Genomic DNA, 14,411 nt, shown 5'->3' with positions numbered 1-14,411 from the left:
TCTTCCATTTACCCTCCAGGGGACCCTGTGAGGATCCAGTGAGGCAACAGACCTGAAATTGCTTTGCTAGTGTGAAGGCCTATATATGTGGGGGGCTGCAGAGTGGGCTGAAAAGTAAAGACCAAGATGTTCTTGCCCTCATCAGGGAGGAACATGTGCAGTAATCAAAACCATGCTTTCCATCACTGTGTGAGCCATGGCCACAGTGGAGGAATCTGCTCTTCTGAACCCTCGCCAGCTTGTTAGTGGCATCATCCAAGCTTGCAGTTGACTAATTTCCCTTGACTGCATCAGGATAAAGCTATGCTGAGCAATCTGGTCTGTATCACCGAAGGGAGTTGGGCTCAGCCGTCCATGTGAGGAAAGAGTGCACACCAGGCAGCTGTGCCAAGGAGGCCCGTGGACTGTGCATGCTCACCACACTACCCAGTGCTCCTCCTTAGGGGAACACCAAAGGTACCCTTTATGTGAAACTGTTTCCAAGCTCCCAGTAGCTCTCTGTTTGGAAGCCTTCCAGTTTCTACATTTTAATGGATATTCCCTAGATTTCCACTTTGTGAAACAATGATGGAGGATGGTCATATCAATTCACAACTGAAGATCTGGTCACCTCCAGCCCTAAGATACAGTGGTCGGATAAACAGCTCTCCTTCATCCCGACTTGAACAATCAGATATCAGTAATCTAAAAAAGAAAGGGATGCAGTGCACATCGTCATCATTGGCCAGGTGGAATTCTCTTCCACCATCAGCTTGGTCAAGGTCTCTCTGCTCTCTGAGTCTCAGTATTTGCATTGTGGAAATGAGAATTGTAACTAAACTTCTCCCATGAACTCATGGTGAGCATGAAATGAGGTAATTCAGTGAAGAGTCAATGCAGAACTGGGCATAAAAGAAAGAGAAAGAAGTCATCTGGATGCACACACACAAGGAAGAAAGAAAATGAGTGTCATGTGTACTACCTAGAGAGAAAGACCAACAAATACAGCCTCCATCTGGAGCTCTGACATTTACTAAGTGGGCAGGGGGTTGATCTCTGCTGGAGAGCACGGGCTCTGCATTCATTGGATAGAAGTGCTATACCAATAGGCACATGTGACTGTGGGTAAATACCGAAGACAGAAACCACTGAGGTACATGGCTGTACACTGCCCACTCCATGCCACACTCTGAACCCTCTCAGTGGCCAGGGTCTTTGGCAGACATGGAGCCAAGACTGTGTAGCCAGCTTACTGCCAAATCCCCTCCCAGGAAAGCATCTGCCATGGAGCCCTTCGGTCCTCTATTTGCCCACCGAATATCCAGTAAGCACCTGCTATGTGCCAGGGATATAAAACACTGGCTAAATTTGCACATGATCATCACTGGAAAGTGATCATGAACCACTTTTTCATACTTTTATCCATAAAATAATGTGCTCATTACATCTAAAGATAATGGCTATTTTTCCTTTTCATGATAAAAAGTGCTCATCTATGATGTTGCCATGGTCCATCCAAAAAACAAAAACAGGTTTAAGGCAAACCCATGATCTTCTTCAGGGGTTAGACTACATCCCACTCCTCTCTTCTCTCAGGAACTATCCTTCCCTTTCTCCCATGCCAACCACATAACTCTGTACTCTGACAGCAAGGACACATGGCCATCTGCCTTTTCTTTCCTTCCTGTGAAATCCCTGTAACCATTCCTACATCTACCGTTTAGGGACACAGCAAAATGGGAATTTTAATGATCTAAAATAGGAAAGCCAAGGTTTAATTTTGATTAAATGAATGGCCAGAATGTGTTGGAGAAGGATCTAAACACAAAGAATAGATGGGCTGGGCTCACCCACCAAGGCTCACACAAGCTTTGATGTTGGTGTAGAATTGCATTACAGGCTGGCTCACGTAAATTGAAGCCTAGAGCCCAAGAGTGAAAACCAGCTGATTCTGGTATCTGGATGATATTGAGAACTCAGCTCTACTTCATGTTGGAAGCTGGACTTGAGGATGAAAGCAATGGAGCTTTCGGACCTAACAGAAGAAGACCATTAGTCACCTAAGAAAGAGGGTAAGGGAAGACCTAGCTAAGAAGGGAGAAACTTGAGGGAGACATCCCACACATCACCCTGCAGCTGACCCTCCATGTCCTCCACCGCCTCCAGATGAAGTCCCAATTGTTCTATGTGGCTGACCAGACTTGTCGGGTCTGGCCTGCCTCTCTCCATCCAGCCCCATTCTTTTTATTATCAACGACCTCCATGGCCACCGCACCTCCCACGTTCACCCTGCCCCCAACTCCAATATGTCCAGACAATGAATACCTTTTAGTCAATCCCACCGGACCAGGTTGTGCTTCCTGTGGGTGGGAGAGGAGTGACTACTCGCCAGTAAATAGCATCTTCCTCCTCAACTGTGTATTCTCCTCCACCTGCCCTACCTCTTGCAGATGCCCTGTTACCTTAGTGTTCCCGTAGTCATCACTTTTTCCAAGAAGTCATCAATGAGCCCCCAGCTGGTTACTCGCCCAGCTCTGTGCTCTCCCAGGCCCCCTCACCACTCCCTCAAAGACTGCACTGCCCCCACTGGGCTCTGAGCATCTGCTTCCTGGTTGTCCCCACACCCAACACACACACACACACACACACACACACACACACACAATTCAAGGTCCACAGGAGAGGACAATCTGTCTTCCTTATTTACAGTGGCAGCCCTCATATAATACTTCATTCTTAGCACTCGATAGAATTCATTGAATGAAAAAATAGAACAAACAAATGAAAAGCAAAGTCATAGAGCAGATCACACAGGGAAAAGAAGAGAAACAAAGCCTAGAGAAAAAAAAATTGACAGAAGAAAAAAACAAAAAAGAAAAAAAGAGAATCTCTCCCCCGTTCAAAAAAACAGATAAACAAAAAGTAAATGAAGTAAGTGGGTACGTTTTAGAGAATCCTAAGTTCCACAAAACAAAACAAACAACAAAAAAAGAACATAGAATTAAAATGCTGGCATGCTCACGCAATACAAAAAACTGATGTAGAATTACTGGAACTCCATTAAATATTTATATGGTTTTATCGGTGCACTTTTGATTAAACAACCTTTAGAATGAAAATGTGTAGGGCTTATGTAACGAAGCAGATGAACCCACAATATTTTCACCAACACAGGCATCCCTGAGATCTTCTGCATTACAAAAGCTTCTTGTGTAATTTGAAACACGACTGGACATAATTAGTAGTACAGAACAAATGAGCACTGCAAGAAAATACCATCCTCATACTTTTAATACGGAATCGATTACTTTAAAAAGCAAATCCATAGCAGACAAAGCACTGGAGAAACGGTTCTAAAGAAAATCCTACAAATTAAAACCAGGGCACCAGAAACTTCTGGGTTGAACTAACAAATGATGCTCTTCTCTATTCAGCTCTGCACAAACACAGGCTGCAGGAGGCATTTAAATTGATTTAACAATATCAGTCCAGTTAATATTGTGTTCATTTAATGCATGGCTTAGGCTTCTGTAAAATCATTTTTCAAATTTCAGCATCGGACAGAATTAGCACCCTCATTTTTATGATAATATTGTTAATTTAATGCATGGCTTGTAGTTAGACTTCAAAGCAAATCAGAAAAATATGCCTTTTCTCTTGTCAGTGACATCTCTCTTCATGCACCAGTGGTTTGACCTTAAATTTTAACTTCGGCTGCACAAAATCACTCTCATATTTCTTCTATTCTTCTATAATTTGATCATTTAGTTCATCAGTCTTAGATTTTGCAATACCCTGCCCATGAAAGCCAAAACAGTTTTTTAACATTATCGTTTCATGTTTATTCTCTGGAAAGACCTGACTTGGAAGCTTTGCAGTATGGCATATAAGATGCATTTAGCCAATGAGCTTCATACAAATATGCAAACATGCAAAACTGACTGAAATGGCCAAGGAAAGGCTTTTCCACTGTTTACCCCTGCCTATGAGGACCCTGAAAACTGAGCGGCAATGATGAAATAGATTTGTATAAACAAATACCTACAACACACAAGGGCTTCCGCCACTGAAAAACAAGAATGTATTCTTTACTTTCTCTCTAAAACTCTGAAATGTCTCCTCACACATCTACCCAGCCAGCAGGAGAAAGCTGACAGTGTAATGAAGGGTGAAATGATAATGTCCTCTTCCGTAAATGGAATCCAGCCTACAGGAACAATGCACTCAAACTGATTTGCAGGGCATTCTGGAAAGAGCTTCAGACCTCCCATCCCCCTGCATTTACAAGAGCCTGCAGTGGGATGTCCCTCTAGACGGAGGCAAGTAACCATTTTAAACAGACTGAAGAACCTACATACGACATATTACTAGAGCAATTTTGCCAGTGTAGAAAAACATAATGGAGGAAAAAATCTGCCACCATGATGTGGCAAGGCAATGTTGGTAAAACATACCTTGAGAGAGACAATTTCAGGGAATGCACATGGAGATTCACCATTTATAAATTCATGATTTAGGACCTTCCAAGTATTGGTATTTGGAGATGGAGCCTTTGGGAGGTGATTAGGACTAGATGAGGTCATGAGGGTCAGGCCTCATGATGGGATTAGTGCCCACATAAAGGAGACAGGACAGAGCTTGCTCCTTTTCTCTTTCCCTCTCCATGAGCACACACAAAAAGAGGGTGGCTGTCTACAAGCCAGGAAGGGAATTCTTACAGAAGCCATACCCTATTGGACTTTGATCTTGGACTTTGCAGTTTCTACAACTATAAGAAAATAGATATCTGCATGTAAGCCACCCAGGTTATGGTATTTTGTTACAGCAGATGGAGCTGACTGATACAGACATACCTTATCTTATTGTGCTTCACAGAGGGAAACTTACAGGGTTACTTTTTAAAGGGTTGTAGCGACCCTCTGCAGAGCAAGGCTATTGGCACCATTTTTTCCAACTGCACTTGCTGATTCTGTGTCTCACTGTCACATTTTGGTAATTCTCACAATATTTCAAACTTTTTCATTATCCTATTTGGTATGGTGATCTGGGATCATTACTGAAAGCTCAGGTGATGGTTAACAATTTTTAGCAATAAAGTATTTTAAAATTAAGGTTCATACATTGTTTTTCAGACTTAATGCCATTGCAAACTTACAGACTACTGAATAGTGTAAACGTAACTTTTATATGCACTGGGAAACCAAAAACTTCATTTGTCTCACTTTATCATAATATCTGTTAAATCTTGGTGGTCTGGACCCAAAACCACCATATCCCCAAGGTATGCCTGTATAGCTTTTAGGTGTGTAAACATAATATCCTGCTTAATGGAAATTCTCATAACACCTAAGTATGTGCATACCCTTTGGGCCAACAATTTTGCTTCTAGATATTATTCAATAGAAGCACACCCGGTCCTACAAAAATACATGGCCAAGTCCATTCTCGGAGTGAAAAAGAGACCCATAACAGCATGATGCCCAGCAAAGGGGGGGCGGTGGTGCTGGTTAAATAATTAACATCAACTAGATGTGATGAAGTGCTCTGGTCTTCAAATACACTTGCTTATGAGTAAGGAAGCAAGTTGCTGAATATTCTGGAAAAGAGGATTCTATTGCTGTGGAAAAATTATATATGTTCATATACATGGAAAAATTCAGAACAATAAGTGGCAAACAGCAAGGGAATGGGAACTTTTCTGAATTATTTAAAATTTCACATGCGTTGCCTATAAGACAATCAATGTGTAAAACTTACTGTTAATAAACGGTTCCTTTTATTACCTCGGGCTTTCAATATAAATTTACTAACGAATTTGATCCATTCTCTTAACCATTAGGGGACAGAGTTCATGATTTTACTATAGAGGCTTCACATAAAAAAGTTCAGAGTATCTTTCTATTCCTCAAAATAATGATGTAAATAGTCTTGAAGCTGATCAATTACATTGAAAACCAACAAGCAGATGTACAGTGAGGGTTAATGGGACCTCTAATGGGCTTCTTTATATAAGGGGGCAATTGGGGTAAAAAAAATAATAATTTTTTCCCTTAACTACTCTAAAATAACTAGCATGTCTACTGCTAATTATCTTAATCGCTCTGTCTTCATTATTGAGTTGACACTGTTTGTATATCTTAATGAACTTACAAAGATTATTTCAATCGATTGGTTTTGTTAACAGAACAATAAATCCTGACTGATAAAGGATCCTGGATGTAATTAGTTAGCACTTCTTATTATGCTAATTTCTGATACTTCTGTAATGAGTAATTAAAGATTAATAAGAAAGATAGTCCCAAATTAGCTGCTTCTTATCTGTAAATGCTCCAGGATGTGTGGGGGATCAAGCTATATTTGCATATTCACAAGGAGACTGGTAACTAGAGTAACTTTGCTTGATTCAGAAACCCAAAGATCTGTCTGAAAGATTCCCTGAAAGAACTGTGCCCTGCGGCCAGTTTTACAGCAAGGTTGAGCTGCTCCGCTAATTTTTTTCACTTCTGCTCACAAAGCAGACATAAGGTAAAGCCAGTTTCTGAGTTCTTACTGAGCCACTTTTTCTAGCTGTGGGACCGCACACTGATGGCTTCTACTTGTGGCACCTCTGTCTCTGTGCTGCGTGGCACAGAGCTGGGGTGAAGCCCCAATGAGAACGTCCACATCGGACACTTAGGAGAAGGAGGCAAGACGGATCTAGGGATTATTCTTTCAACACATATTTAAACTCTTTCTTTTGGCCAGTCACTGTCCCAGGCACTGGGTATAGCTGAATAAATAAACAAGGCTAACCCCTGCTCCCATGCAATGTATTGTTCTCTTTCTCTTCCTTTTCTTTTTAGGGCTTTTTAAAATCAGAAGCTATAAATCATGGGGACCCACAGCTGTGCCTTCTTGCTCAGTCTCATCAGAAGTATGCAGGCAGGACACTAATTCAAGTAATCCCAATGTAATATAAACCCAATGTCATTTAAACACTCATGCTTTCTCCCTAGCAGGTATAAGAAGGTGTTGTGCCCATGCAGAAGGCTGCCCAGATAGAGGGCCTGGTGATGACGCACTCTGCTCAGAAGCTTGGGCAAGCCACAGACCACACACTTGGAGCCCATCTATGCTGTTCTTCAAAGAACACCCCTTCTTTCATATCCTGCCATTGGTCCAGTGGTCATCCTGTGCCCCAGCTCAGGTAATCCTTGGCAGCAACTCAGGGTGATGTGATTACTGAAGCTCCAGCTGATGTCCTAGGTAGAGGTGATGTGGCAAAGCACTGTTGACCACTGGGCAGGAGAACCTGGTTAGGTACTCATGGAAAAGAAACAGCCTCATTTTGGCTATAATCTTTAGGGAAAGAGTAGGAGGGATGTCACATCACATAATTGGGACGAAGAGGAAAAAGAACTAGAGATGGAAACCAGAAATCAATGCTCCTTTCCAGGAAGCATGTTACTGCCTGCTTAGGTCCTGGGTCTCCCACCTTCCTGCTCTAGGACCTTGGGCAAGTCAATGACCCTCTCAACCCCAGCATCAACTGAGAAAATGCCAAAACCATCTCCTACCTCCTAGAGTTGCTGTGAGGAACAAAGCAATGAAAACACAAAGAGTAAGCAAATGGCATTCATAGGCACTTAATAAATGCCGCTTTTGTTTCTAAAGCTGAGATTGAGTGTTCTGTGAGCCTTACACAGCTCTCCACAGTTTAGTTATTTCATCATCATGATTATTATTACTATCATTGTCATCAGACTAATCTAGCTTAAAATTAATTTCCACTAGCCACTTAAGGAACATCTTGCAAGATCTAATTCCCTAAGGTTTCAAAAAGGTTGGCTCCCCAGGAAAACCAAATCTGGTGCTACTTTTGCAGATGGTAGTGCCTGAGTGCTTGTGGAGAGGAAATGTGCTCCACTGCTCTCCCAGACTCTGAAAGCCATTCCAGCATACGGATTCAGTGAAGCCCCATGGGACTAACCTGTCCTCATCTTAGGCGGGACATCTAATGCTGTATGTACAAAAGCAATGAGAATGTGAATCAGTTGCTATTGAAAGATTAGATGAACCCAAAGTGCAGAGAAAGCACAAAACAGCTGCACTCACAGCAATAATGTTGAAAAAGTCATCATCCCCCAGTGTATCCAAAATAGATGAGACGGTTTGCTTGGCGATAGTGAGACGGAGTCCTTTCATGCTGCCACTGACATCAACTAAAATGACCACGTCTTTCGGAGAAGTCGCTGCCTGGATGTACCTAAGTCAGGGGAAAATTAAGCAAAAATGAGGTAAAAATGAACCTCTCCATAAGTTCTTCCTTTAACAAGTATCTAAGAAGTCTGACCATTTCCTACCATTTTCGGTTCCTGCAGTCAAAGGCAATGACTCCATTCTCATCTGGTTCCCATTTAATCCCTAGAAGAAAAATGAAGTTATGAGAAACCCAGAAACTTCAAATATTTATTCATAGCATTTCAAGGCTGCTCTGCTTTGCTGATTGAACAGACAGGGTGAAAAATCACATGCAACGACCAGCCCTGGAGCTCATCACATGCTCCATCGCCATCTCTGGGAAGGTGCTTTAGGGCTGTAACACTATAACAAACATGTCCTTAGCTCCGTTGCTCTAAGACCTGCTGGAGAGTGGGGACATCTTCAGCAATGTGCTGTCAACAAAGGATGAGACTCCAGCCCCTTCCTGTGGCTAATGGTCATTTCTCACCGTCTCACAAGTTGTTGGACCTGGTAGCATCATTCATAGACTTCTGGGCAGAGTCAGGCCAAGTCCCTGGGTCTGGGCAAAGCAGTATGTGTAGCACATGAGTAGAAAGCATCAATACATTTCCATCTCAGAATACACGCAGGTCTGTTCCCCCGTCACTTCTGTATTTATAATCAGGAATACTGGCCTGGCTTTCCATACTGAGATGGAAAAAATGGGCCTAATTATGCTGCATTACAAAGTTTGAATTTCAGGCTTTGAAGCCTGGAGAGTTTTCCCCATGTGTAAGATGGGATCCCATATCCTTCATCTTGTGGTTTGCAGACTGGTCGGGATACGTCCAAGGTTGGCATTCTCTATTTACAACTCGGTTTTTGAGAATACAATTTGATTTAAAAAGGAAAGTGTTTGCTGACTAAAAATAAGATAGCGAATCATTGTTTTCAGCCATCAGTGCTGCTCACGGATGGAGGATTTAAAATACAGACTTTAGAGTGAAGAAAATAAAAACAGAAAAATTATTTTTGTAGAAAGAAATCCTGACTCAGATGGTAGCACTGGCAGTCTCCTATCCAATTCCTGATGGCCAGCTTTCTGGACCACGCTGAAATAAGAATACGTGCTTGAGATAACAGCCCCAAATTATTACTCAGAAAACCATGAGATGGCAGTTTGTTACCTAAAGATTCATTTTATTCTGTTCTCTTTATACCTACATGACCCACCTATAAATAGGCCAAATCAGAAGCCAGAAGTATGAGAAGCCACTGCCAATTGAAGGTCATTAGGCAATGAAGATAAAATAAAACTGACATGATATTGTACACTAAGGGACAAGAATATAACTTATTTAAAAATCATGAATATACTGCTTTGTATAAAGTCAAGTACAGTTAAGGTAGCATGGTCTTAACACAGAGTGAAATGATATCCATGGTGAGGCTAGGTAATGTTCCAATTTCACAAAGCATTGGTTTGAGCCCAAATAAAGATAATTCTTTTTAAATGTGTTAACCCATGGTAGGCCTTCAGCTGATATTTGTTTCTTGAATTGAAGTGTGGTGAATGTTCTTAGACCGGGACCATACCTGCTCCTGTTCCACCCCTCCCCACTCTGCCATCCTTCCTCCCCATCACACCCCATCCCTGTGTGCCCCATTAGGACATGAAAAGGTACAATTCTTTCTTATAGTCCCAGCATGTAGGCTAGGGCCTCAGGGGAAGAGATTAATGACACCCAATGCTCTCCTTCTGCATTGAGATCATTCCCCTGTAAATGGGCTTGTAACTCTTCCGGGGCACTGCTGTGTACTTGGTGCTTTTTAAAAAGTTGACATGAAATTAGTCTGTTGGGAAAAATGGTAAAGGATACAATTCCAGAGGAAAGCAGAACAGATGGGACAACCCCAGAGCCTTTTGCCTACTCATCACAATGTTCATCAAACTCCAGTGCTCTGCTAGTCGAAGGAGAGAGCAGTGACTGAGAAAGACAGGCCTAGCCCCTGACTGCCCTCAGGAGGCCTCATGTAAGCAGGGAAGTTGGCACATGATAAAAAATTGCATTCACCAGATATATCACAAAGGAGAAGTGCCTGAGGCTGTGATGGTATACAAAAGGTGATTCCAATCTCTAATGGGAAGAAGGATCTTCCCAAATGAGAACAGAATGATGGTATACTAGTTTCCCAGAGCTGATGTAATGAAAGTCCTACAAATTGGATGGCTGAACAGGAAATAGCTCTCTCACAATTCTGAAGGACAGAAGTCTAAAATCAAGTTTTGGCAGGGTCATATTCCCTCTAAAGCTCTAGGGAGGATGCCTTCCTCACCTCTTCTCAGCTTCTGCTGGCTCCCAGCAATCCTTGGTGCTCCTTGCCTTGTAGCTGCATCACCTCAATCTCTGTCTCTGTCTTCCTTCTGTGTCTGTCCTCTCCTAAGGATATCAGTCATATTGGATTCAGGGCCCACCCTAATTCAGTGTGATCTCATCTGAACTTAATTATATCTGCAAAGAACCCTATTTCCAAGTAAGGTCACATTCTGAGGCTCCAGGTGGACACAAACTTGTGGGGAGACAATACTCAACCCACTGTAGAGGAGTAAGACTTATAAAACAAAAGCAGTGGCCAGAGGGTGAATAAGAATACCCCAGGCATAGAGAATGACATGTGCAAAGGTACTGAGGTCGAGAAGAGCATGTCAAGTTCAAGGAACTGGAGGAATTCTGGTATGGCTATGCACATGTCTATGCCAGAGGAAAGGAGCCCAGGTAGTAGCAGAAACCTCATGGTTTCTGGGAAGAAGACCCAGGCCCTTCTTGGTGAGGACTTGAGGTACACATTGAGTAGGGATGAAGAAAATATCTTGAGACAGTTCTAGGCATAGCTGCCTAAGGTGGAATAATAAATGTCATACCTTGACTCAAGTCAGGACTAGATAGCCCTGAGGGGCCATCTTGCCCAAACTTGACACTTGGGTCGAAATCTTCAACTCGTATCAGGGACTTCAGGTTCTCAGAACTCAAAAGATTTTCCTGAGATTTCCAGTTATGAGTAGGACTTGTCTCCAAGTCCCAACCCACCATGCTCTTCCTTACACAAGCATTTCTATGAAGATGTCCCATAAGAAGTTCTCTGAATTTTAGCATGAGTTAAATGAATAAAGTAAAATTTGTTTCCCTGTCATGCATGGAAAAGACACCTAAGTGCCTTTAATCTTTTGAATCTCCACAACTGGATCTCAGAGGCAGCATTGGCCAAGCTAACGGACCCCCGAGCCCTTCCTTTTCCAATCTCACGACAAAATGTTTTAGGAGGCAAACTTAAGGAAACCCTGTCCCAGATGGTACTACCTCCCTTAGGCTATATCAACTTTTTAGTATATAATTTTTATGTACACAGATATTTTTTAAATGTTCAAATAACTTTAAATCCCAGAGAAATAATAGTTGGCTCATCTTAAATATTTCAGAACCAGGAAATTGACACTTAACCAAGAAGCACCCTCATGAACTATGTAATTTCTGGAATTGACAATATGCCTTTTTGGGATGTCACCCAGGTTGGCTGGGGCATGAATTTGAAGATAAAAGGAATGATGCAGTCATTGGCTTGGGAAGACTTGAAGAAAGGTAAGCAATAGAGAAAACAAAGGGAGTATAACTCTATAATATATTTATGCCAGGTCCCCACTTTGTCACTGAATCCCACCAGACTATATAGCTGGTGACCAGCTTCCCAGAGTGGCAGTAGCTCTACTGTATCTGAGGAGGCAGAGCTGCTACTACAAGTGTGACAGGCCAATAGATCTGGTAAACTTTGATCCACTGAGTGATTTCTTCATTCAACAAATACATACTAATATGTATGTTTGAAGATGATAATAGAGAGTCAAATATCTCCTTCCTCCTGGGGCAGATATCCTAACAAAGGAGATGGAGACTGAAAGTCTGATGGCTCAGGATTACAGACCAGAGTTCATATTTTATAGAGTAAGAACTGCAATGAAAACAAAGCATGAAAGAGGTGATGAAAATATTAACACCATCATCAACTCGCTTCCATCCTGGTGGTATGACTTGGCCGGCCAGTTAACCTCTTGGTCAGTTTCCTCATTGGTGAAATGTAGATGACAGTAGCTCCAGCTCATAGGATTATTGTGAGGATTATATTAGACAATGCTTCTGTAAGCACCCAGCACAGTACTCAATAAATTGGGGTCACTATCACTATTATCAATGTTAATATTACTATTACTTTTAAGATTTATTTATTTATTTTAGAGGGAGAGAGACAGAGACAGAGAGAGCATGTACTCCAGCTGGGAGAGAGGCAGAGGGAGAAGGAGAAGGAGAAGGAGAAAGAATCTCAAGCAGACTCCCCACTGAGCATGGAGCCCAATGTGGGGCCTGATCTAACCACCTGAGACCATGATCTAAGTCAAAATCAAGAGTCGGACACTTAACTGACTGAGCCACCCAGGTGCCCCTAACATTACACTAATATTAACAGCATTCCTAAAGACTCCTAAGGATGACACTTAAATAAACAGAGCTTTGATAAAGCCTGAGTAACCGTAACCAATCCTGCAGAGCTCAAAGGCCGTTTACTAGTATTTTGTTTCTGTGGTGGTTGCTGGTGTTCCAAAGAGCCTCACTGAAGTTCTGTCTGTGTTCAGTGAGATCTTTTTGTCATACAGGCACAAAAGGTAGACCAGTACCTTGGAAACTGGGTATCAGACTACACAAGTCTTTTCCCATAGTTACATTCTTCAACAGAACATCTACTAGCCACATGTGGCTATTTAATTTTAGATTTAAATTAATAAAATTCATATTTTAGTTGTTCAGTCTCGTTAGGCACATCTCACATGCTCAATAGCTACATGTGGCCTCTGGTTACCATATTAAACGTTGTAGACATAGAACACTTACATCATCCAAAGGACAGCACACTAAAGTGTTGCCACATGCCCTTGCAACCTACACTGAACTTGTGGAGGCCTATGTAAATCTATACATAAAGAGAAAATATAATGAGAGGTATGCTACTAGGCTAATGATTACTGAAATTCTCCTTTTAGAGACTCCATGTTCCTACCTCCAAAAGCTGAGATTCTATCCTTTTTAGTGATCTCCTAGCACCTTCTATTTCTCCCTCCTTAGCATGAAACACACTGTACCATCATGACCTGTTCATTTGTGTCTGTCTCCCTGGTGGTCTCTGTTCCTTCCTTTAGGATCCCCTCTAGGCAAGGCCACAGTAATCCTAACCAATCCCGAGGGTTTCAGATAGCTAGCCCTACCCACTGTCCAGGCCTCCATACTTGAGGATGTGGGCATCTGACCTAAACCAGAATAATCCTGGGACCTTCATCTAAGCCATCGGGACAGATGCTCTGTCTTCCTCTGGGACCATAATTGAAAAATAATCCTACATGCACATATCCACGTTCCCCATCACGAGGAGATCACCTGCCAGTATAACATGGTCAGAGTAGAGAAAGGTGGAGATTAAAAAAAGAGAAGGGAAGATTCAAAGTCCAAATGACAATGCTGAATACTGGGATCCAGCTGTGTCTCAAAACAGCACATTCCCTAGATTTCAAGTTACATGAGCCAATAAATGTATTCCTTGCTGGAACTAACTGGAATGAGGTTTCTGTCACTTACAACCCAAATCCCTGATGAATACATTTCCCCAAAAGTATGAGCTGCATGAGGGCAAGGACCTTTTCTGTTAAGTTCACCATTTTATCCTCTGGACCTCACATAGTGCTTGGAACAAAATAAGGACTGAGGATACACTTATGTAAGAATGAAGAAATATCCCTTCTGTTTAAGGACACACACACACACAACTGATTCACACTATTACACCACTCTAAATGTGGAAAGAAGTACCCTGAAAACAAGAAATCTTAGCAAAAATCCATAAATTGATCACTCTTCTAATGATCATTTTGTGTTCAAGAGACAAGAGATGTGTCCTCTGTTCAGAACCAAGCACCAAGTGACCATAGGGGATTATCAGGGCATGAAACTCCTCAGGAGGACTCTGATTCATGTCTTTAACAACACAGAAGAGATGCAGGAATTCTATAAAGTCAAAATTCTCCCACAAATGCCATAAAAATGGTAAGCATTTCTGAGTCAACCGTTCTGACCGATGAAAACCTTGTATGTAAATTAAATTAATCTCCCCTATTACATACAACCTTCATG

General features: G+C 42.0%; 1 protein-coding gene across 3 annotated transcripts in view; it reads right to left on the bottom strand.

Annotated features, from left to right (window-relative positions):
* Nucleotides 1–14,411, bottom strand: part of CACNA2D3 (calcium voltage-gated channel auxiliary subunit alpha2delta 3) — an 833,484-nt gene that overhangs the window by 433,085 nt on the left and 385,988 nt on the right. For all 3 annotated transcript variants that reach the window (XM_041762548.1, XM_041762549.1, XM_041762550.1), the window contains exons 7-8: nucleotides 8,322–8,382; nucleotides 8,074–8,224 (exon numbers count right to left, since the gene is read on the bottom strand). In XM_041762548.1, coding sequence (XP_041618482.1) covers nucleotides 8,074–8,224; nucleotides 8,322–8,382 — 212 coding nt within the window. The remainder of the gene's footprint in view (nucleotides 1–8,073; nucleotides 8,225–8,321; nucleotides 8,383–14,411) is intronic.

Source organism: Vulpes lagopus, chromosome 7, assembly GCF_018345385.1.
Source record: "Vulpes lagopus strain Blue_001 chromosome 7, ASM1834538v1, whole genome shotgun sequence".
Lineage (NCBI taxonomy): Eukaryota > Metazoa > Chordata > Mammalia > Carnivora > Canidae > Vulpes > Vulpes lagopus.
The sequence above is the reverse complement of the archived record's forward strand: the minus strand, read 5'-3'. Positions and strand labels throughout refer to the sequence as shown.